The sequence below is a fragment of the Salvelinus alpinus genome, chromosome 7 (genome assembly GCF_045679555.1).
Source record: "Salvelinus alpinus chromosome 7, SLU_Salpinus.1, whole genome shotgun sequence".
Lineage (NCBI taxonomy): Eukaryota > Metazoa > Chordata > Actinopteri > Salmoniformes > Salmonidae > Salvelinus > Salvelinus alpinus.
In genome coordinates, this window is record NC_092092.1 from 29,983,852 (window position 1) to 30,006,296 (window position 22,445).

Genomic DNA, 22,445 nt, shown 5'->3' on the forward strand with positions numbered 1-22,445 from the left:
TGGGCAGCCAGCCCTAGGAAGAGTCTTGGTGGTTCCAAACGTCTTCCATTTAAGAATGATGGAGGCCACTGTGTTCTTGGGGACCTTCAATGCTGCAGAACATTTTTGGTACACTTCCCCAGATCTGTGCCTCGACACAATCCTGTCCCAGAGCTGTACTGACATTTCCTTCGACCTCATGGCTTGGCTTTTGCTCTGACATACACTGTCACCTATGGGACCTTATATAGACAGGTGTGTGCCTTTCCAAATCATGTCCAATCAATTGAATTTAGCCCAGGTGGACTCCAATCAAGTTGTAGAAACATCAAGGATGATCAATGGAAACAGGATGCACCTCAGCTCAATATCGAGTCTCCTAGCAAAGGGTCTGAATTCTTATGTAACTAAGGTATTTGTTTTACATATTTTTATAATTTTGCAAATATTTCAAAAAAACTATTTTCGCTTTGTCATTATGGGGTATTGTGCATAGATTGTTGAGGTAAAAAATCCATGTAATCCATTTTAGAATAAGGCTGTAACATAACAAAATGTGGAAAAAGTCAATGTCTGAATACTTTCCGAATGCACTGTATAGCGTAAGTTATTGATAGGAAACCTACAGTATATGACTGCAGTCCTCTCACATCTGAACTTTGCAAAGAAGTCTAGATGATCAATGTAATTTAACTACATATTAATGCTGGTTAGTTTAATCAGTTTGGAAAATGATTAATACAGTATAGTAGATGAAAACAACGAAAGACAGGGTGCAAAAATATTTATTGCTAATAAACCTGTTGTCAGTTGGTGTACATTGGCTGTATATTTACAATAGTAGAGTACAGAGGGAATGGCATGTGAGACAATAATCAAAAAACACTTAAATAAATACAAAGAGATTGCCACTGAACAAGACTACATACAAACCGACTCCAACAACTCATCCTCCCATACAGCTGGACCAATAAGATTACAGAGAAGGAAAACAATTATATAAATGTATATATTTATAGTATAATCAGCAAATCCCATCCATAATGTATTTATTCAGCAGTCACCTTCCAGGGGTAATTTAAAAATGGTCCTATGTTTCAGAAAACATTCTATGATGTTAATATTAATCATATACAAGCCAACAACTCAGACAATGGAGGAGCAACATCCAATGTAGCAGATAGTTTACTTGTACAATGATGCAGGCAAACATTTTCTTTCCATAGCTTGTTTACTGAGCCAGACAGTAATCTATGCTGAAATGATAAGGGGGTGGAAAGAAGAATTAACATGTGCATACTGACCTCACCTAGCATAATACGCAGGCCTGAAGGCAAGATTGTTCCTACGGTTTGCTTATGTAAGTAGTTATTCCATCAATATGTAAGTAATTATTCTGTCATTATGTAGTTGTGTTTAGCCATTACAACATTACACTTATTCCTTCGGCTATTCACACAGACTAAGGAGTTAAAACAGTAGCTTACACAGCCATTTTTTTTTAGTGTTTGCATGATAGATGCTTCATTAAAAACAGTACAGAGTATTTACAGTAAGACATGGCGCTGAAAACAAAAAACAAACAAAATGTCACAGTAACTGAAGTGCATGGAATGTTGAGTCTAGACATAAAATTCAATCTTCATACCATGTTTTTTTAATATACGATGTGTGTGGTGACCAGTGTGTTTCTAAATAAGTAACTCCCTAGCTAAAATATAGTGGGCTTTCTAAACATGCAGCAATGTGGGTGGAGCGGTTCGACGCAGGCGACGCTGTCAGAACTCCTTAGTGTCTGTGTCAAACAGATGGAGTCGCTGCTCGGCAGTCAGCCCTTCCTTAAGACTCTGGAGACAGAGAGAGAAACAGAGACAAAAAAACAACTGTTAATGACCATGGCCAGGTTTAATTGTGACTAATGTGGACAGGACTGAATCATTGAGGAAGCAGATTGATGCAAACAGAGAGGAATATCATCAATGATCCACACAGAAACGTGCACTCATTTCGCTCTCTGGTTAAAGTGATATTTCTCTGTAAGGTCCCAATGGCAGCAAATTTTTAAAAAAGGTGCTCCCATTCAAACCCACTAACGATGTGTGATTTTGGCATTCTGTTCGTTGTAGTCTGGTTGGGTAAATTACCTAAAGGAGAAGGGTAGGCCTATAGGTCCTCAGGCAGCCCTAGCTGTCCCAGGGCATGTCACGAGCCACAGACTGAGGACAGAAGGGGGAAACACACCGGCATGTGAGAGTAAGAGGTGAAACACACCTCACCACACTTACCAGGTTTCCTGACAAGTGTTGCTACACTTTTTTTCTACATCTGATAGAACCATTCTAACCCACACTGAAATAGATGCACAAAGGGATTGTTTCAAGGTTTTAAGAGTAATATAACAAAACTGCTGCATCCTTATAGGCCCAATAACCCACCCAATAAAGTACATTCACATGCTGGGGAAGTAAAAAGTTGCAGTGCAATTCAGTAGTTAACCAGAAGGTGGCAGTGTGTCACAGGTCAATGGCACTTGGTTCCTATTGAACAGTTTCCATACACAACCTTCAGCTGCGGGAAACTTCTCCTCTACTGTGTAAATCACTTTCAGATGTCTTACTCAGGTGTTTAGAAGACGTACCTTTGACCTCATGGTGCGCTCTGAGCGTTTTGCGGCAGCAGCCGCCATCTTGAGAATGTCAGGGTTGCTTTTGGACTTCATGATATCTGATGAGATAACAGACAGCTTCTTCAACAACAAGTCATTTGGAAAAAGGGGCTAGTTGCAGCTTCTGAACTTGTACCATATTCCCTATATAGTGCACTACTTTTAACCAGGACCCATAGGGCTCAGGTCAAAAGTAGCACACTATGTAGGGAATAGGGTGCCATTTGTAGCACACTATGTAGGGAATAGGGTGTCATTTGTAGCACACTATGTAGGGAATAGGGTGCCATTTGTAGCATACTATGTAGGGAATAGGGTGCCATTTGTAGCACACTATGTAGGGAATAGGGTGCCATTTGTAGCACAGTATGTAGGGAATAGGGTGTCATTTATAGCACACATATGGAGTAGAAGGATAGAAAGTCTTCTATATTCCTACCGTATCCTCCTGCCCTCTCCACCTCCTCCAGTGAGGGTTCTCCCAGTGCCTCGTGGGCCAGCTGCAGCTGCTCTCTGAGCCTCCCCAGGTCTCTCTCTGCTTTGGCCTTCACGATGCTCAGCTCTGTGTAGATGTCCTTGTACTTGTCCGTTGCATACTTCTTATCCTGGCGGGACGAAGGATACATAGTTTAGGATGGTTGGGTGAGGAATACAACCTCAGCATTGAACATTTTTGAAAACGAAGGATACATAGTTTAGGATGGTTGGGTGAGGAATACAACCTCAGCATTGAACATTTTTGAAAATAGTATAAAATACATTGAAAAACTATACATTTACATTTACATTTAAGTCATTTAGCAGACGCTCTTATCCAGAGCGACTTAAAGCAGTTGCAGGTAACTTGGGTCTTGGGACTTACTCTTTGGGCGACCTGGAGTTCATCCTTCAGAGAGTTGATCTCCTGTTTCAGATACTGGACCTCCGACTCCTTCACCCTCAACATCACCTGGCAAGGAAGAGGAAAACTAAGATTCAGTGGCAAATTTCAGCTGTGCATAAAGAAATGTACCCTTTTGACAAACAGGAAGAGTTCAGCTAATTTCAAATCAAATCCAATCTTGGGTTCACCTCGAGAAGAGCTTACCTCTAGCTCGTACAGTTCCTTCCCATGTGTGACGTTGCAGGTGTCTCCACCCCCGTCTTCAGTCGCCATAGAGCGCATCTTAGTGATCTCTGCAGCTAGACGGTTGTTCAGCTCCTACAGACACAAGGCACATTAGGTGTCATGGTAAGTGTGAGGACTATTATCAGTGTGTGTGTGTGCCTGGGTGTGTGTGTGTGTGCACCTGGTTGTGTGCGTTGAGCTCCTGGTTCTCCCTCTGACACTGTCTGAGGGCCTGTCTCTCAGCCTCCAAGGCTTGGGCCAGGTGGGCGTTCTCCAGGCACTTCTGAGAATACTGTTCCGACAGCACCTCGATCTCCCTTTGGAATGAACACAGCTCCTCTCTGTAACAGAGGGGGGGGGGGGGGGAGAGAGAGAGAAATAGAAAGTGAGAGGGAAAGCGAGTGAGAGGGAACACAGGAAAACACTCGGTAAGTCAGACCATACAAGGCAAAACACTCACCCAATCAATACCATACCTTTATATTTGTAACACTCAGGAAACTCAACCAAAGACCATGCTAAGCTCTCTTTTCCCTCATAATAGCTGACCAAAGGAAATAGTAGCACAGAGCATAGAAAACTCCTTCATTTTGTAGGGTGAGTAGGAAAACGCCTTGTAAGGAGCCAGACTCCGATACGGAAGGAGGAAATTACAAAAACTCCTTCCTTCATATTTTAGTTCTGGCCAGACACTGGAGTGGTGCTTCAATGTATCTAGAGTCTAGACAGACTGCTCCTAATCAGTTCCTTAATAAACACCAGACAGACTGATGAAACGCCCTTGGCCTGACAGAACTGGAACTGTGTCTGTCTGTAATTCCAGCCTTGGCAAGATCACTAGCTGCCACCGCAGTTCCAGGTTGCCCTAGTTACAGCTGGCAAGGCACAGCCATTCACATTCACATACTGGCTTTGCCCAACCTTTCATTCCCATGGCTCTGGGTTGGGTTTGAACTTGAATGAAAAAGAGAGCATTGCAAAATTAAGTTATTTATCTTGAATATCCCCATTTTGACAGATGGACAACTTTCCCCCAACGCTGTTTTGCTGCTCAAACTGACAGGGGGAAAAAAATGTTCATAATATGCAATGATAGGACATCTGCAGTTACACCTGTGACTGAGGTGAACTATGTGTCATATGATATCATGCACTTTGCAGATTGGGCAGGTGAGGAGAAATACCTTCACACGTCATCGCAACTAATTATCAGCCCACCCCGTATAAACTCAGAGACCTCTTCATAATGAACAGAGCCTATTTTCATTGACGAAAATAGGAGATTGTCGAAAGGTATCGAAAGAAATCCAAAGAATATACTTATTACTGTAATGTAAAGCTGCCAATTTCTCATGTCTCGACCGCTACGTCTGGAAGTAGCGCCCGACACTCGCCCGACAGTTTCCCTCCCTCCAAGCAGGGCAGTATAAACAGAATTGTCTTGTTGAGCCCAACACCCCTACAGTAAAAATCATAACAGCAGATCAATGTTTATGAAACAGCTGAAATGTATAGACTGTTTCCTTATATTTGAGACATGTTTTATTGAGTTTTTATCTGAAATTGCAGTAGCAAAAAACAAAACGGTCAATGGTGCTTGGCTGGCTGCACTGAGCCATGTAAAACTTCTGATCTAAACTCCACAGTGAATTACCCACGTTTTCAGTCAGAATTTGCTTTTAACCACACGTAAGGATTTGCATGATATTAATAAAAATTAAGCCTGGTTTGTTCTAATGAGTGGAAGGTAGGTCTACTGTACTTTTACATCCATGTTAGAGGGGTAACCACTCATTTTTGATGGGCTAACATTACTTGATGAAGCATGTTGTTAGCTTTACCTAGCTAGCTAGCTAGCAGTAACTGTGCTTTTGTCTTGAAACTAAAATGTTATGAGGGTATGGACTAGAAAAGAAACCCTTTAATTGTCTGCACATGCTTGTGAATTGATGCATTATTCAAGAGTATAATGTGGTGTGATTGCATTATTTAAGGGTGTAATATGATTAAGATGGAAATTTGCTTGCATAGTTGAATAGTTTGTTAAAAGCATGCGTACTGGCTAGAGGCTATAGTGGGATATTTACAGTACATTTTAACTGCAGCCCCCGAACCCTCTCTCGGCACATGACATTCCTTTGCTAATGTAAATTGAAAGTTAAAGTACATTATATGTAAATTGTAATCTTGTTGCGCTGCCTATGCTACAATTCTCGTCAATCTGTATACGCTCAGAGACTCAGGCCAACTGAAATTATTGATCAGCTGATTTAACTTTTGAGGAGATCAGCAGTAATTTTTGCAGTCCCATTTATACCACTTTCTTGCCAGTATACCCCATATATATATATATATATAAATTATGATATATATAAAATATAATATATATATATATATATATATATATATATATATATATACATACATACACACACACACACACACACACTCACTGAACAAAAATATAAATGCTTCATGCAACAATTTCAAAGATTTTCCTGAGTTACAGTTCATATAGGTAAATCAGCCAATTGAAATCAATTCATTAGGCCCTAATCTATGGATTTCACATGACTGGGAATAAAGATATGCATCTGTTGGTCACAGACACCTTAAAAAAGGTAGGAGCATGGATCAGAAAACCAGTCAGTATCTGGTGTGACCACCATTTGCATCATGCAGCCCGACATCTCCTTCGCATAGAGTTGCCATCGATAAAATGCAATTGTGTTCATTGTCAGTAGCTTATGCCTTCCCATACCATAACCCCACCACGGGGCACTCTGTTCACAATATTGACATCAGCAAACCGCTCGACCCCACACAACGCCATAAACATGGTCTGCGGTAGTGAGGCCGGTTGGACGTACTGCCAAATTATCTAAAATGACGTTGGAGGTGGCTTATGGTAGAGAAATTAACATTGAATTATCTGGAAACAGCTCTGGTGGACATTCCTAGTCAGCATGCCAATTGCACACTCCCTCAAAAGACATCTGTGGCATTGTGTTATGTGACAAAACTGCACATTTTAGAGTGGCCTTTTATTGTCCCCAGCACAAAGTGCACCTGTGTAATGATCATGTTGTTTAATCAGCTTCTTGATATGCCACACCTGTCAGGTGGATGGATAATCTTGGCAAAGGAGAAATGCTCACTAACAGAGATGTAAATACATTTGTGCACAATATTTGAGAGAAAGAAGATTTTTGTGCGTATGGAACATTTATGGGATCTTTAATTTCAGCTCATGAAACATGGGACCAACACTTAACATGTTTAGTATATTTTTGTTCAGTCTACATCTCTTGCGTAGCCGGCACTGGGGAGGGGTTGGAACAAGAGACATAAAAAGAAAATGATATTTCGACCCCGTCCTTGTCATGGTAACCTGACAGTGACGTCATTGATCAAAGTTCTAATTCCTCTGACAGAACGCACCCGTTTTATTTCTTCACATCAACAACCGTATGTTAACTATTTTTAGCTTGCCACACTTGTAAATCATTTGTAAATAATCACCTTGTAATGTGTTAATTGTATGCTTATGCATCCTTATTTCGACACCAAATCCACCACTGGTGTGCGTGGCCAAAGAGCGTCATTCTCATGTCATCCAATAAATGTAAACGCCAGGAGTTTGCTAAACAGCATTGGCACTTGGATTAGAACTGGCGCTATGGTCAAATGACATGAAAATAGAGCTCTTTGGTCATGCACACCAGTGGTGGGTTTGATGCCGAAATAAGGATGCATAAGCAGAAAAGAACCCCATACCTACTGTAAAATATGGCGGTGGATATTTGATGGAATAATAAAAAATAAAAAATACTTTTACACATTTTCGTGATATCTAAATTGGTAGTTACAGTCTTGTCCCGTCGCTGCAACTCCTCTATGGACTCGGGAGAGGCAAAGGTTGAAAGCCATGCGTCCTCCGAAACACGACCCTGCCAAGCCGCACTGCTTCTTGACACACTGCTCCCTTAACCCGGAAGGAAGCCGCACCAATGTGTCAGCGGAAACACCGTCCAGCTGGTGACCGAAGTCAGTTTGCAGGCGCACGGCCTGCCGCAAGGAGTCGCTAAAGCGCGATGGGACAAGGAAATCCCTGCCAGCCAAACCCTGCCCTAACCTGGACGACGCTGGGCCAATTGTGTGCCGCCTCATGGTTCTCCCGGTCACGGCTGGCTTTGACACCGCCGGGTCTGTAGTGACGCCTCAAGCACTGCGATGCAGTTCCTTAGACCGCTGCGCCACTTTGGAGGCAGATCTTTGATATTGTTGGGCTAGGGCTCCCGAGTGGCGCAGCAGTCTAAGGCACTGCATCTCAGTGGAAGAGGCGTCGCTACAGTCCCTGTTTCGAATCCAGGCTGCATCACATCCGGACACATGGATTGAATTGAAAAGGGCAGTCCATAAGTGCAGAGGAAGGATATGGTCTAAAATGGTCTAAAATCCCTCCCGATGTGTTCTCGAAACTCATAAAACACTTTAGAAAAAGGCTCATGCCGTTATCCTCACAAAGAGAGGTATTGAAACGGGTGCCAATAACTTTGACCAATATCTTTGAGAAAATAAATGATTACTGGTTAATAATAAAAAAATCTGAGAAATTGTATTAGTTTAAAATAATATAATTTGCCAATTTTTTGTTGTTGCATACAATAATAGCTCAGTACTTGTATTATTTATTTTATACAGTCATTTTTACCAAGGGTGGCAATCATTTTGGACCTGGCTGTATGCTAAAGGAAAATGCAGTTATTCGGGAGCGATGGGGACTGAGACAGTAGTTTTGACCTTAGAAAGACAGTAAACATTGTAAACATTAACTCAAGTCTGGACTGGAAATTTGAGTCTTGACTCTAAATGAAGACCTGAGACCTGACCTGCTTATTGCGAGTTCAAGATTGTATGACAGAGTAAAAAGAAGGAAACCTGTACAGAGTGTATTTGCATCGTGTACTGTATATAATATGCTTGTGGTACTTAGGGGATATGATAACTTGAAGATAATATGGTCTTGGCGATGGTAATGTGCTTGTGGTACTTAGGGGATATGATAGTACCAATGAGGGGAAGAAGAAAAAAATCGATAGTTACATATCGGGATATTATTTTTGACGATATATTGTATCATTTTGACAATATTGCAATATTATTTTAGCGCTAGTTGGCTGTACCTGCACCAAAACTCCAGTATTTTTTCTTCATAGCTTTTTCTCCATCTTCTTTTAAAATAAGGCGAAAAATACGTTTTCAGCACTTTTACATCGAATCGCAATTAAATCACATAATCGAATCACAATACATAAAGAATTGTGAGAATCGCAATACATATCGTATCGGCACCAAAGTATCGTGATAACATAGTATTGTGAGGTCCCTGTCAATTTCCAGCCCTACATGATATCTTTACTTACTCGTGCTGCCTGCATATCTCCTCTATGTCTGCGTTCTCCGTGTTGCAGTTGGACTTGCGGGCCTTGTCCAGCTCCTTCTCCAGCTCCGACCGGTGTGCGTTCTTCATCGCCTCGATCGCTGTGGCAACCAAAACAAAGAACGTTGTTATTGGGGCAGAGCTCTGGCATAGCCGGCCCATCTGCTAACTAAAAAAACGAAATCAAATCAAATTGTATTTGTCACATGCGCCCAACACAACAGGTGTAGACCTTACCTCAAGAAATAGAGTTAAGAAAATATTTACTAAATAAACTAAAGTACATTTTTTTAATTAAAAGTAACAATAAATAACAATAACAAGGCTACAGCGCCTTGCAATAGTATTCATCCCCCATGGCGTTTTTCCTATTTTGTTACATTACAACCTGTAATTTAAATGGATATTTATTTGGATTTCATGTAATGGACATACACAAAAGAGTCCAAATTGGTGAAGATTTTTTTAAATCGTTTTTCGAAAAAATAAAAAAACAGAAAAGTGGTGCGTGCATATGTACACTGGGGAGAACAAGTATTTGATACTGCCGATTTTGCAGGTTTTCCTACTTACAAAGCATGTAGAGGTCTGTAATTTTTTATCATAGGTACACTTCAACTGTGAGACGGAATCTAAAATAAAAATCCAGAAAATCACATTGTATGATTTTTAAGTAATTAATATTTTTTTTAATTCCGTCTCTCACAGTTGAAGTGTACCTATGATAAAAATTACAGACCTCTACATGCTTTGTAAGTAGGAAAATATAAAAAATATTTTGCATCTTCAAAGTGGTAGGCATGTTGTGTAAATCAAATGATCCAACCCCCCCCCCCCAAAATCTATTTTAATTCTAGGTTGTAAGGCAATAAAATAGGAAAAATGCCAAGGGGGGTGAATGCTTTCGCAAGCCACTGTATATACATGGGGTACCGGTACCGAGTCAATGTGTGGGGGTACAGGTTAGTCGAGCTAATTTGTACATGTAGGTAGGGGTAAAGTGACTATGCATAGATAATAAACAGCGAGTAGCAATAGTGTAAAAACAAAGGGGGGGGGGTCAATGTAAATAGTCCGGGTGGCCAGCTGGAGCATTTTGGACCTAGACTTGGCGCTCCGGTACTGCTTGCCGTGCGGTAGCAGAGAGAACAGTCTATGCCCCCAAAAAAGTGGTAACTGTGGTTGAAAGAAAAATCCACTATTTTAAAGCAGAGCCCAAAGACCATGGTAACTCACAATTATGGGTTTGCGAACACAATTGAACAAAATACTTAATGTTAGCCTGATGCTACTGCTAGCAAGGGACACTCGGCCTATATGATTACTAAGGTGCTAATGCTGATAGCTATCATAATTACTACTGACCGGCTATGGTAGCGGCAGTCTCCTCGGCTAGCAGCCTCTCCTTTTCCTCGTGTAGGTTTTCCAGCTCTCTCTGGTGTTTCCTCTGCAGCTCGTCGATCACCTTCTGGTGGGAATCCTCCATGGCAGTAAAGCCCCTCTCACAGGTGGCCTATTAATGGAAGGTAATGTGGGAAAAGTGAGTCCACATGCAACCATAAGCTAGGGCCAAGAGTGTTTCCTGTCAGACCATGTGCCATGACTACGAAAAACTCTTGACCCTTGTTATAGTGTATAGAGGGCCATAAAATGTTTTCCTGGACAAGTCAAACTCTGGATCTAGTTAAAGCCAATCAACTCTGATCCAGATCTTGTCCAGTTCAGGAAAAACTCCTGGCCCTAGCATCAACCACTGCTGACCATCCATTCATTGACACTGATCACTGATGACAAACACCGAGCTAGCTACTGCACATTTAGCCATGAGCAACATAAGCATATGGTACAAAGTATTAAGAAAACAACAAAATACACAATATGTTAAAGGAATGCGTAGGCAGCGAGAACGTAATGTGATTGAGAAGGCTGTGTTCTATAGCCTAATTATCCCTGCAACAGTAAAGGTATTCAACCCCTGCCAGGTTTTTAGCTAAGTAAACTCTGGGCCGCTTGCAAATAAAACACCTATTACAACTTTAGTTCATGTCTAGTGTGATATTGTTTGCTGTCTAGGGCGGCAGGTAACCTTGCGGTTAAGACCGTTGGGCCAGTAACCGAAAGGTTGCTGTTTTGAAACCCCGAGCTGACAAAGTGAAAAATCTGCTGCTGTGCCCTTAACAAGGCACTTAACCCGAATTGCTCCTGTACGTCACTCTGCTAAATTACTCAAATGTAAAAGTCTATCATTTGAAAAACCTATAATCTGTTACCATTGAACTAATCTTTGGTAGAATGTAGGAGGTTAAGATGAGACCAAACAAAACACTGGATAATAGGCTGATTCTGTGGGGACAGACAGTGGAATCTGACGTGTCGTCATCGTGAGGTGGCAGGGCCAGCCTGTCTGTGGACTGCCTTTCAGTAGTATAGACCAGAGTTTCCCCAAACTTGGTCCCGGGGCCCCACCGGGTGTACGGCTGGACAATATATCGAAGTAATTTGATTAATTCTAATGTATGCTTTTGCGCGATATTCCAAATGCCTGTATCGCAGAATCAAGTTTTTTTTGTATTTCTCGTTTTTTTTTGCGTTTATGTCCGCTTGTTCTCATGTTGTCGTTTTGGTCTCGTTCGCTCCTTCTGTGCTGTGCACCTTCCCATTTACACCAGAGATCTGTACATAACTATAAAATACTCATGTCTCCGCCCAAAACAATGGGAGTCGTTGTCCCAAAGGCGGGAAGGCAGGCGACAAGCTTAGGTTCAAATAAACGCATATTTTTTTTTGTTGTTTTTTTTTACAGATTTTGTCGAGTGAAACCTCCCGGTTTGCTTCTTTGTCCCAAGCCCCTCCCCTTACCACTCACAACAACAAAGATGAGAGATCACTTCTTCCTCTCTGACAAACGGTTTCAACTTGTTACACGGAGACATTATTTTACTGTAATAGAGGAGAAGATAACCTTTCAAACCATACATTGTTTGTTTCAACTCCTCAAATTTCGAGAAGACCAATGAACATTCATTCTGGAAATGTAATGCTCAGTGCCACATATCGCTAGCAGCCTTGAAATCAAATAAAGATTGTTATACTAGCTGTTTAGTCTGTGTTTTATAAATGTGCAATAAGCATAAAACAAATATAAAAAGGAACTGGCAACTCGTTCTCATTCTGAGAAATAAGGTAGGCCACTTGATTTCAGCATCTGACAATATGGACAGGCTAGTACGCTGTTCAAACAGTTGGCGACAGACAGAAGGTTGTGTTAATAACAATTCAACTTTTTGGCCTTGAATTCAGAGCTTGTGAAATTATAGTTCGATCCAAGTGCTTGGGCTTGTGCTTGAGAGCTTGTTTTTGAGGTGTTCATTTTCTATAATGCCTGCTACATTATTAGTGAATGTGCATTATGTATGGTTCTGGTTAAATTTAAAGTTACAAAAAACAGGTACAACTATTTTTTATAAAATAATTTAATTATAAGTGAATCTTATGGTTGTGGAAGGCATTTATTCAGCCTAGGTTCTGGATAATATGGAGTGGGTCTTTTTCCAAATAGGGCTATCTTCTGTACACCACCCCTACAGTACCTTGTCAAAACACAACTGACTGGCTCAAACGCATTAACAAGGAAAGAAATTCCACAAATTAACTTTTAACAAGGCACACCTGTTAATTGAAATGCATTCCATGTGACTACATCATTAAGCTGGTTGAGAGAACGCCAATAGTGTGCAAAGCTGTCATCAAGGCAAAGGGTGGCTATTTTGAGGAATCTCAAATATAAAATATATTTAGATTTGTTAAACACTTTTTTGGTTACGACATGATTCCATGTGTTATTTCATAGTTTCGATGTTTTCACTTCTATTCTACAAAGTAGAAAATAGTAAAAAAATAAAGAAAAACTCTGAAATGAGTAGGTGTCCAAACTTTTGACTGGTACTGTATATCGTGAATCGGCCATAAATTTGAGAAAATTGAGATGAGTTTTAGACCATATCGCTCAGCCCTACCTGGGTGCATATATATTATTTTCCCCCCCCTAGCACTACACAGCGGATTCAAATAATCAAAGCTTGATGATGAGTTGAGTATTGGAATCAGTTGTGTAGTGCTAGGGCAAAAGCCAAAACGTGCACCCAGGGGAGGTCCCAGGACTGAGTTGGGAAACCTTGATACAGAGAAAGGAGGCTGGGGAGAGGGGGTAATCCTGATCAACACGGCTTTAGAAAGAGCCATTCACAATGCTATTATAATTACAGTGCATGTTTCCACAAGAGGGGATTTCAATAGCCTTCCGACCAGCTCGACCCAAAACCTACTTCCGTCCTCTATTCAGCGCTGCTAATCCGAGTACTCAGTCAACGGTGCTGTCCTATGCTCCCTCTCTAGCCAAAGTCTGTTTTCACAGGGATAAGTCCCCAGTGCTCGGGAAACTGGCCCAGATGGGAACGAACTGAGAGACTGAGAGTGAGCCAACTTCCTGGCTGGATATACAGTTGAAGTCAGAAGTTTACATACACTTAGGTTGGAGTCAATAAAACTCATTTTTCAACCACTCCAAAAATGTCTTGTTAACAAACCACAGTTTTGGCAAGTCGGCTAGAACATCTACTTTGTGCATGACATAAGTAATTTTTCCAACAATCGTTTACAGTCAGATTATTTCACTTATAATTCACTGTTTCACAATTCCAGTGGGTCAAAAGTTTACATACACTAAGTTGACTGTGCCTTTAAACAGCTTGGAAAATTCCCGAAAATGATGTCATGGCTTTAGAAGCTTCTGATAGGCTAATTGACATCATTTGAGTCAATTGGAGGTGTACCTGTGGATGTATTTCAAGGCCTACCTTCAAACTCAGTGCCTCTTTGCTTGACATCATGGGAAAATCGAAATAAAATCAGCCAGATCTCAGAAAAAAAATTGTGGCCATCCACAAGTCTGGTGCATCCTTGGCAGCAATTTCCAAACGCCTGAAGGTACCACGTTCATCTGTACAAACAATAGTACGCAAGTATAAACACCATGGGACCACGCAGCTGTCATACCGCTCAGGAAGGAGACGCATTCTGTCTCCTCGAGATGAGATGAACGTACTTTGGTGCGAAAAGTGCAAATCAATCCCAGAACAGCAAAGGACCTTGTGAAGATGCTGGAGGAAACAGGTACAAAAGTATCTATATCCACAGTAAAACGGGTCCTATATCGACATAACCTGAAAGGCCCGCTCAGCAAGGAAGAAACCACTGCTCTAAAACCGCCATTAAAACGCCAGACTACGGTTTGCAACTGCACACGGGGACAAAGATCGTACTTTTTGTAGAAATGTCCTCTGGTCTGATGAAACAAAAATAGAACTGTTTGGCCATAATGACCATCGTTATGTTTGGAGGGAAAAGGGGAGGCTTGCAAGCCGAAGAACACCATCCCAACCGTGAAGCACGGGGGTGGCAGCATCATGTTGTGGGTGCACTTCATAAAATTGATGGCATCATTAGGCAGGAAAATGATGTGGATATATTGAAGCAACATCTTAAGACATCAGTCAGGAAGCTGAAGCTTGGTTGCAAATGGGTCTTACAAATGGACAATGACCTCGATCATACTTCCAAAGTTGTGGCAAAATGGCTTAAGGACAACAAAGTCAAGGTATTGGAGTGGCCGTCACAAAGCCCTGACCTCAATCCTATAGAAAATGTGTGGGCAGAACTGAAAAAGCATGTACGAGCAAGGAGGCCTACAAACCTGATTCTGTTACATCAGCTCTGTCAGGAGGAATGGGCCAAAATTCACCCAACTTATTGTGGGAAGCTTGTGGAAGGCTACTCAAAACGTTTGACCCACGTTAAACAATTTAAAGGCAATGCTACCAAATACTAATTGAGTGTGTGTAAACTTCTGATCCACTGGGAATGTGATGGCTGAAATAAATCACTCTACTATTATTCTGCCATTTCACATTTTTAAAATAAAGTGGTGATCCTAACTAACCTAAGACAGGGAATTTCTACTTGGATTAAATGTCAGGAATTGTGAAAAACTAAGTTTAAATGTATTTGGCTACGGTGTATGTAAACTTCCAACTTCAACTGTATGGGGACACTTCCTGTTGTGACTTCACAACAAGCAACACGTGCCCTTTGTTTAGTGTGTGTGTGGCCCATTTCCTGTTTAATGGGGTGGCTGGTGTATAGTATACAACTACACTATTGAGAAATTTGCAAACAAAGTGTGGGTCTAACTGAGGGAATGTGCTGTTCAAGAGATGAAACGTGTCCTGCACACACAGCAGCCATCTACGACCAGGAAGAGCACTGCTACTGCACAAATACCTGGCTACCACCTGTCCATCCCTATACACAACAACAATACAAAGATTATATCACCAGCAGCAACAAAAGACATGGAATAGCATATGTCTTGCATTTCATGTCAGCTGTGCATCCAACTGTGTCGTAAACCTGACTAGAAGATCTACAGGTAACTGCCAAAATAAAGGAAACACCAGCATAGTCTCAACAAGTGTCTTAATAGGGCGTTGGGCCACCACAAGCTTACAGAACAGCTTCAGTGCGCATTGACATAGATTCTACAAGTATCTGGAACTCTATTGGAGGAATGCGATACCATTCTTTCATGAGAAATTCCATAATTTGTAGTTTTGTTGATGGTGGTGAAAAAAGCTGTCTTAGACGCCACTCCAGACTCTCCCTTAAGATTAAATTGGGTTGAGATTTGGTTACTGAGAAGCCTCTTTCAAAGTCACAGAGATCTCTTCTTACAGTCATGTTAGCCAAAATAATGGGCAACTGGGCATTTTAAACATGACCGCGAAGCTTGCTTAATTAACTTAAGAACCACACCTGTGTGGAAGCACCTGCTTTCAAAATACATTGTATCTCTAATTTACTTAAGTGTTTCCTTTATTTTGGAAGTCACATGCATGTTTCTTTCCTGAGGTTTATAACCCATGCCATCTGCTTAGAAACAGTCTCCATTCAAGACTAATAAACACATGCAGAAAACAACAGCTCTTAAAACTATTCATATACAGTCGTGGCCTAAAGTTTTGAGAATGACACAAATATTAATTTTCACAAAGTCTGCTGCCTCAGTTTGTATGATGGCAATTTGCATATACTCCAGAATGTTATGAAGAGTGATCAGATGAATTGCAATTAATTACAAAGTCCCTGTTTGCCATGCAAATGAACTGAATCCCCCAAAAACATTTCCACTGCATTTCAGCCCTGCCACAAAAGGACCAGCTGACATCATGTCAGTGATTCTCTCGTTAACACAGGTGTGAGTGTTGATGAGGACAAGGCTGGAGATCACTCAGTCATGCTGATTGAGTTCGAATAACAGACTGGAAGCTTCAAAAGGAGGGTGGTGCTTGGAACCATTGTTCTTCCTCTGTCAACCATGGTTACCTGCAAGGAAACACGTGCTGCCATCATTGCTTTGCACAAAAAGGGCTTCACAGGCAAGGATATTGCTGCCAGTAAGATTGCACCTAAATCAACCATTTATCGGATCATCAAGAACTTCAAGGAGAGCGGTTCAATTGTTGTGAAGATGGCTTCAGGGCGCCTAAGAAAGTCCAGCAAGCGCCAGGACCATCTCCTAAAGTTGATTCAGCTGCGGGATCGGGGCACCACCAGTACAGAGCTTGCTCAGGAATGGCAGCAGGCACGTTTGAGTGCATCTGCACACACAGTAAGGCAAAGACTTTTGGAAGATGGCCTGGTGTCAAGAAGGGCAGCAAAGAAGCCACTTCTCTCCAGGAAAAACATCAGGGACAGACTGATATTCTGCAAAAGGTACAGGGATTGGACTGCTGAGGACTGGGGTAAATAAATTCTCTGATGAATCCCCTTTCCGATTGTTTGGGGCATTCGGAAAAAAGCTTGTCCGGAGAAGACAAGGTGAGCGCTACCATCAGTCCTGTGTCATGCCAACAGTAAAGCATCCTGAGACCATTCATGTGTGGGGTCGCTTCTCACCCAAGGGAGTGGGCTCACTCACAATTTTGCCTAAGAACACAGCCATTAATAAAGAATGGCATCAACACATCCTCCGAGAGCAACTTCTACCAACCATCCAGGAACAGTTTGGTGACGAACAATGCCTTTTCCAGCATGATAGAGCAACTTGCCATAAGGCAAAAGTGATAACTAAGTGGCTCGGGGAACAAAACATCGATACTTTGGGTCCATGGCCAGGAAACTCCCCAGACCTTAATCCCATTGAGAACTTGTGGTCAATCCTCAAGAGGCGGGTGGACAAACAAAACCCACAAATTCTGATAAACTCCAAGCATTGATTATGCAAGAATGGGCTGCCATCAGTCAGGATGTGGCCCAGAAGTTAATTAATAGCATGCCAGGGCGGATTGCAGAGGTCTTGAAAAAGAAGGGTCAACACTGCAAATATTGACTCTTTGCATCAACTTCATGTAATTGTCAATAAAAGCCTTTGACACGTATGAAATGCTTGTTGTAATTATACTTCAGTATTCCATAGTAACATCTAACAAAAATATCTAAAGACACTGAAGCAGCAGACTTTGTGGAAATTAATATTTGTATCATTCTCAAAACTTTTGGCTATGACTGTACAGCTGGAGCCTGATCATAAATTACCTGTGTAATTCTAATACACATCTACAACATAATGTAATGTAGAGAGACCATGACAATGGAGGAAAACATTTTTACCTGGAAATACTCTGTAGTCAAAATATATACAGACATAGGATCTACGAAATATAGAAACATCTGGGTAACTCTACGTTTACATACAGTACCCAAGATTCTGGGTAGACGATCATCAGGGAATGACTTGTGGTTAGTAAACTTTTCAGTTGCGATTAGATCTTGCTTTACATTTCTTCCTTTTAAGCATTACTTTTCCAAAAAAGTAATACGTCTAAGCTTCAAGTATTCTGCAATGTTTTGAATGCCTGTCAATTATCATGGATTGTTAATCAGCAAGTCAGGAGGGGAAAAGTTGAACGTTTAGCCAGTTAAAGCAACATCACAACATCAAAGACAAAAAGGTAAGCCCCATGCATCTTCAAATGCAGCTGATTTCATTCTCAAGAAAAAAAGCAATATATCCACCTCATTACCTAAATAATGTGTCTGTTAAGGATAACTCAATAGTTAGACAGCTTTAAAAGGGGTTCAACCATTTGTCTTCGACACTTCTAATATACAACGCCTATTGAAGAAAGGAATCTGTCATCAAGCACATCAAACTGTGCCTTCTGAGGAACTCATTTCATCAGCAACTATACTTTATGGTATGATAAGGGGCAATTTACCATTGGATGTGAAAATATGCTGATAGACACTATATAACATGACTTAAAAATAAATTCTGTCAGCCTGACTTTCATGTGACTTTAGGACAGGTTCTGGTAAGTCTCTCTAGGCAGATGGGTTGCCTCCCACATTAACAATGTTCCAGTTGCCCTAGGTCTGGGAGTTCTAGTTAACTAACCTTTTCCTGTGAAACAAAATGGGTTCCTCAGCACACAACTAGTGTCAACAACCACATGCACTGAACAGTGAATTAGTCAACCATGCAACATTGGAGGATACTGTTTTACAAAGAAAAGGAAAGCAGAGTGAGCAGAGCAGGGTTAGAGGGGAAAGGGGGGTAAGGGCAGGTAGGAAGGGGTCGGGGAGGGTGGGGGGTGCCACAAGGAGACAGAAGGCATCACGGACGGAGGAACAGCAAGTACAAGGAATGGCTTCCACCTTCAGGTTCTCCAGGTCTTTGTCGTATTTCAGCCGGAGGGTAGCTGCGTCACCCTGGTGCTCCCTCCGCTTAATCTCTTCCGTCATGGTTGAGACCTGGGCCACCAGATCCTGGATTTGCTCCTTGAGGGCAGAGGTTGTGGAGGTCTCAGGGGACATCGTCCCATCCTCTGCCCCAGTGAGATAGCTTCCTCCTGGGGTGACATCCATCTGGTGGTGGAACTTCTCCAGCAGAACACTCCTCTCCATCTCGTGTTTCTTCTTCAGGTTCTCCATACAGACAGTCAGAGAGTCGATCTCCTTCACGTTCTCTTCACGTTCTAAACGCAATATCTCGGCCACCTTTGCCACCTCCTGTCTCAGCTTTTCTGTTTCCTGTGCGTAGACGTCCTTGATCTCCCGCAGCTCCAGCTTGTGCTTGGCCACCATGTCCTGTAGCTGAATGGCCTTGTCCAGGGAGTCAATGGGCTCTCCTTCGATCTGAATGTGTGTTATTGGTCTAGTATCTTCACTCATAGGGCTTTCAAGGCTCGACAGATAATTCTGTATATCCGCCATTTTGGAATGTAGATCTTGGTTCAGTTCTCTCAGTAGAGAGCAGTTTGCACAGTCGGAGTTGCCAATCGGACGTTTTTCAAGCATTGTTTCTTTCAGCTCTTTCTCGTGTTGGAACTTCAGCCTGCTGATGAGATAGGACATGTGGGCTTCTGTGGCTGCGTCTTCAAGGTGCTCAGACCATTGTTTCTTTAGTTTGCTGGAATCAAAGCTAGCTAGGACCAAGGACAGGAGCCTGTCATTAGTGGATGTCTCAATGGTGGAGGCAATTAGGTTCAATAAAAACACTTTATCTTGCAATGCCTCTGTTAAATCTTTCAAAATGAGAGTGTTGGTGTCATTATCAAGCCAGCTGGACCAATTCAAAAGGTCTGCTTCCATGGTCTGTGCAGTCACAGCCATCTCATTATCAACTTCCATCTTTGGTCGAGGACAAATCCTGTTCATCAACAGCAACATGCTCTTCTCAGCTACCATACGCTCTGCCACACGCCTTTCAAAACTACATGAACTTCCACCTTCCGTCTCGCCTGGGTTAACCTCTACAGCACTTAATAGACGACTACAGAACTCTGCCTCGAATACCAACCTTTTCATTACTCTCTGACTTACTTCATCCGGCTCCTCTTCAAAGGACCCAAGGCAGTCTGTGATATGTAAAGTGCTTTTCATATCAATTAGCGTTTTGTCCACACTAATATCTACCTTCGCTAACACCTCTAGCACCTTACTAAGGGCCTCAGACTTCATCTTTACCCCACCTACTAATTGCTTTATAACACTTTCGTCTACTACCTGCCTCCCACTTGTCTGCATCAACTCTTCACTAACATTCACTTCTTGTTCCCCCCAAGCTGACTTTGCCTCTACCTCTAACTTTGCTCGCATCATCCTAATCTCATTCTCTGCATCTACAAGTTTTTGACTCTGGAGTCTCTCAGATTCCTGGTTTCTAGTTTTAAGTTCAACCGTCTGAGCTTGAAGTTCTCTACAGAGATGCTGTGTGGACTGAAGGAGCGCTTCCTTTTCTAAGAGCTTGGCCTCTGTGGCCTCCTGCTGCTCTTTGAGTTTCTCCTTAGTGGGCGCATCGTCACCTTCCTTGGCCATTTGGAATCCCAGACCTTTGAGAGTGGCCTCTTTCAGCTGCAGTCTTCTCTCTGTGTCATTCAGGCTGTTTCCTAGCACCTCCAAGGTGACCAGCGCCTCATGAAGGTTCACAGATTTCTCATTCAGCTCACGCTCATAGACCTCCCTGTCGATAGCATGGGCTTCGCTCTCCGCAAGTCTGGCCCTAACTCCGTTCAGCTCCTCTAGGACCAGTAGGTGCTGTTTCCCACCTTGCAAGTTGATTAGCTCAGCTTTAAGCCTATCTATCTCCCTATCTGCCTCAGTCAGTTGGTTCACTATCTCCTGATAGCGCTGGTGCAGCGCTCCATTTTCGCTCGTTAGAAGTTCGACCCTCTGGGACAAAGTCCTGATTGTGATCTCGTGGCTTTCAGAGTGCTCTTCATTTTGACACAGAGGTCCATAAGAGCTCTTCAGGCTCTCCACCTTCTGCTCCTGAACCCTTCCCAGCATGTCTTCCATGGTCAGGAGTCGTGATTCGTAATTGCGGATGCTTTCGCCCGCCCTGGCCAAGCTCTTCCTCATAGTCTCATTCTCTACCTCCTGCTGATACTTCCAGCTCTGCAAGAGCCTCTCGCAGCTACCCTTTTCTCCTATATCCAGACTACCCTCCAGACTGAATTCACTGTGAGATCGTAGCAATCTATCCAGTCCCTTTAGAGTCAGGAGCTTTCCTGAGATCAAGTCCTCTAACTCTTGAATAATGTCTGCACTATCTTTGATCAAAAAGCTGACGGTCTTTTCGACGGGTGGCTCTGACGGAGGCAGGCTGTGCAGAGGGGATGTTGTTTGGGGGTCGGAAAGGTAAGGTTCCTTGATGGAGAGGTGAGAAAGCGAGAGTCCAAGCTGTGCCTGCATATTGCGCTTTTTCAGTTCTTGTAGCTGCAGGAGCTCTTTGGTCTCCTGGTACTTCCTTGCTAAGCTCTGAGCTTGAGAATGAACCAGTTCTGGGCTCTTCGTCTGGGGCTCGATATCAGCCTCCAGAACCAAAGGGAGCTCCAGCTTGGAAAAGGGGACCAGACAGTTGGTTAACACACACAGCGGGGTGAAAAAGGCTAGCTAAATTGTTTTAGGTAATCCATCAATTATTTCCCTCTGGATTCATAGAAATTAAACATTATGAAATCATAATAATTATAATTTTGACTACAAAATTATGTAACTAAACATAACGATTAAAAACATTAGAGGTAGAATCCAGCTTCTATCATTCGGCTAAATTATTAGAATTAGAGCAATGGAAAGAGATTTAATGGCCACGGTTAGTAAATCACAAAAGAGCATGCACATTAAATGGTTAAGAGTTATTTCATGGGGTAAGTAATGCAAAATTAGTGCTAGCTAGGTGGTTTACTTAGAGATGAGTGGCATACCAGGTCCTAGGAATAAACAACCTTCTTGAAATCTCCTTTTTCTGAACTCTTCGTGTCTTTCACAAAAACAGAAACATTTCTCAATGGGCACTCATCAAATTGCATCACATTGCGTAATTGCAAATGTAACAATGCAGGTAAAAATGTATGGTTCCAGTAAAAACCACAACATAAACAGGAAATGTATTATTTTCCTTTCTTATGAGGATGTCAATGCCCTGTTTTGAAGGCTTTAGAAAAAAACACAAAGGTCAGCATGAACTGCTTACATTCCCTCTCTCCCTCTCTGAACATCCTAGCCATCAACTCAAACATTTCTCCAGAGTCCCCTTTTAACTGAATCTCTTTTTGATTGTTACACAAACTATCCAAAAAAAAACAAATGTCTTTGATAACCTCAACAGATTTACACAATATGTGGTG

General features: G+C 42.0%; 1 protein-coding gene across 3 annotated transcripts in view; it reads right to left on the bottom strand.

Annotated features, from left to right (window-relative positions):
• Window positions 1-748: 748 nt before the first annotated feature.
• Window positions 749-22,445, bottom strand: part of mprip (myosin phosphatase Rho interacting protein) — a 71,449-nt gene continuing 49,752 nt past the window's right edge. Inside the window, exons 14-23 of one of the 3 annotated variants that reach the window (XM_071409774.1) lie at window positions 18,970-21,651; window positions 10,561-10,708; window positions 9,179-9,296; window positions 3,934-4,093; window positions 3,732-3,845; window positions 3,507-3,593; window positions 3,084-3,249; window positions 2,618-2,703; window positions 2,124-2,195; window positions 749-1,826 (exon numbers count right to left, since the gene is read on the bottom strand). In XM_071409774.1, the coding sequence (XP_071265875.1) occupies window positions 2,163-2,195; window positions 2,618-2,703; window positions 3,084-3,249; window positions 3,507-3,593; window positions 3,732-3,845; window positions 3,934-4,093; window positions 9,179-9,296; window positions 10,561-10,708; window positions 18,970-21,651 (3,594 nt within the window). In that variant the 3' untranslated portion in view covers window positions 749-1,826; window positions 2,124-2,162. The remainder of the gene's footprint in view (window positions 1,827-2,123; window positions 2,196-2,617; window positions 2,704-3,083; window positions 3,250-3,506; window positions 3,594-3,731; window positions 3,846-3,933; window positions 4,094-9,178; window positions 9,297-10,560; window positions 10,709-18,969; window positions 21,652-22,445) is intronic. The other 2 variants (XM_071409773.1, XM_071409775.1) reach the window with 2 other exon arrangements.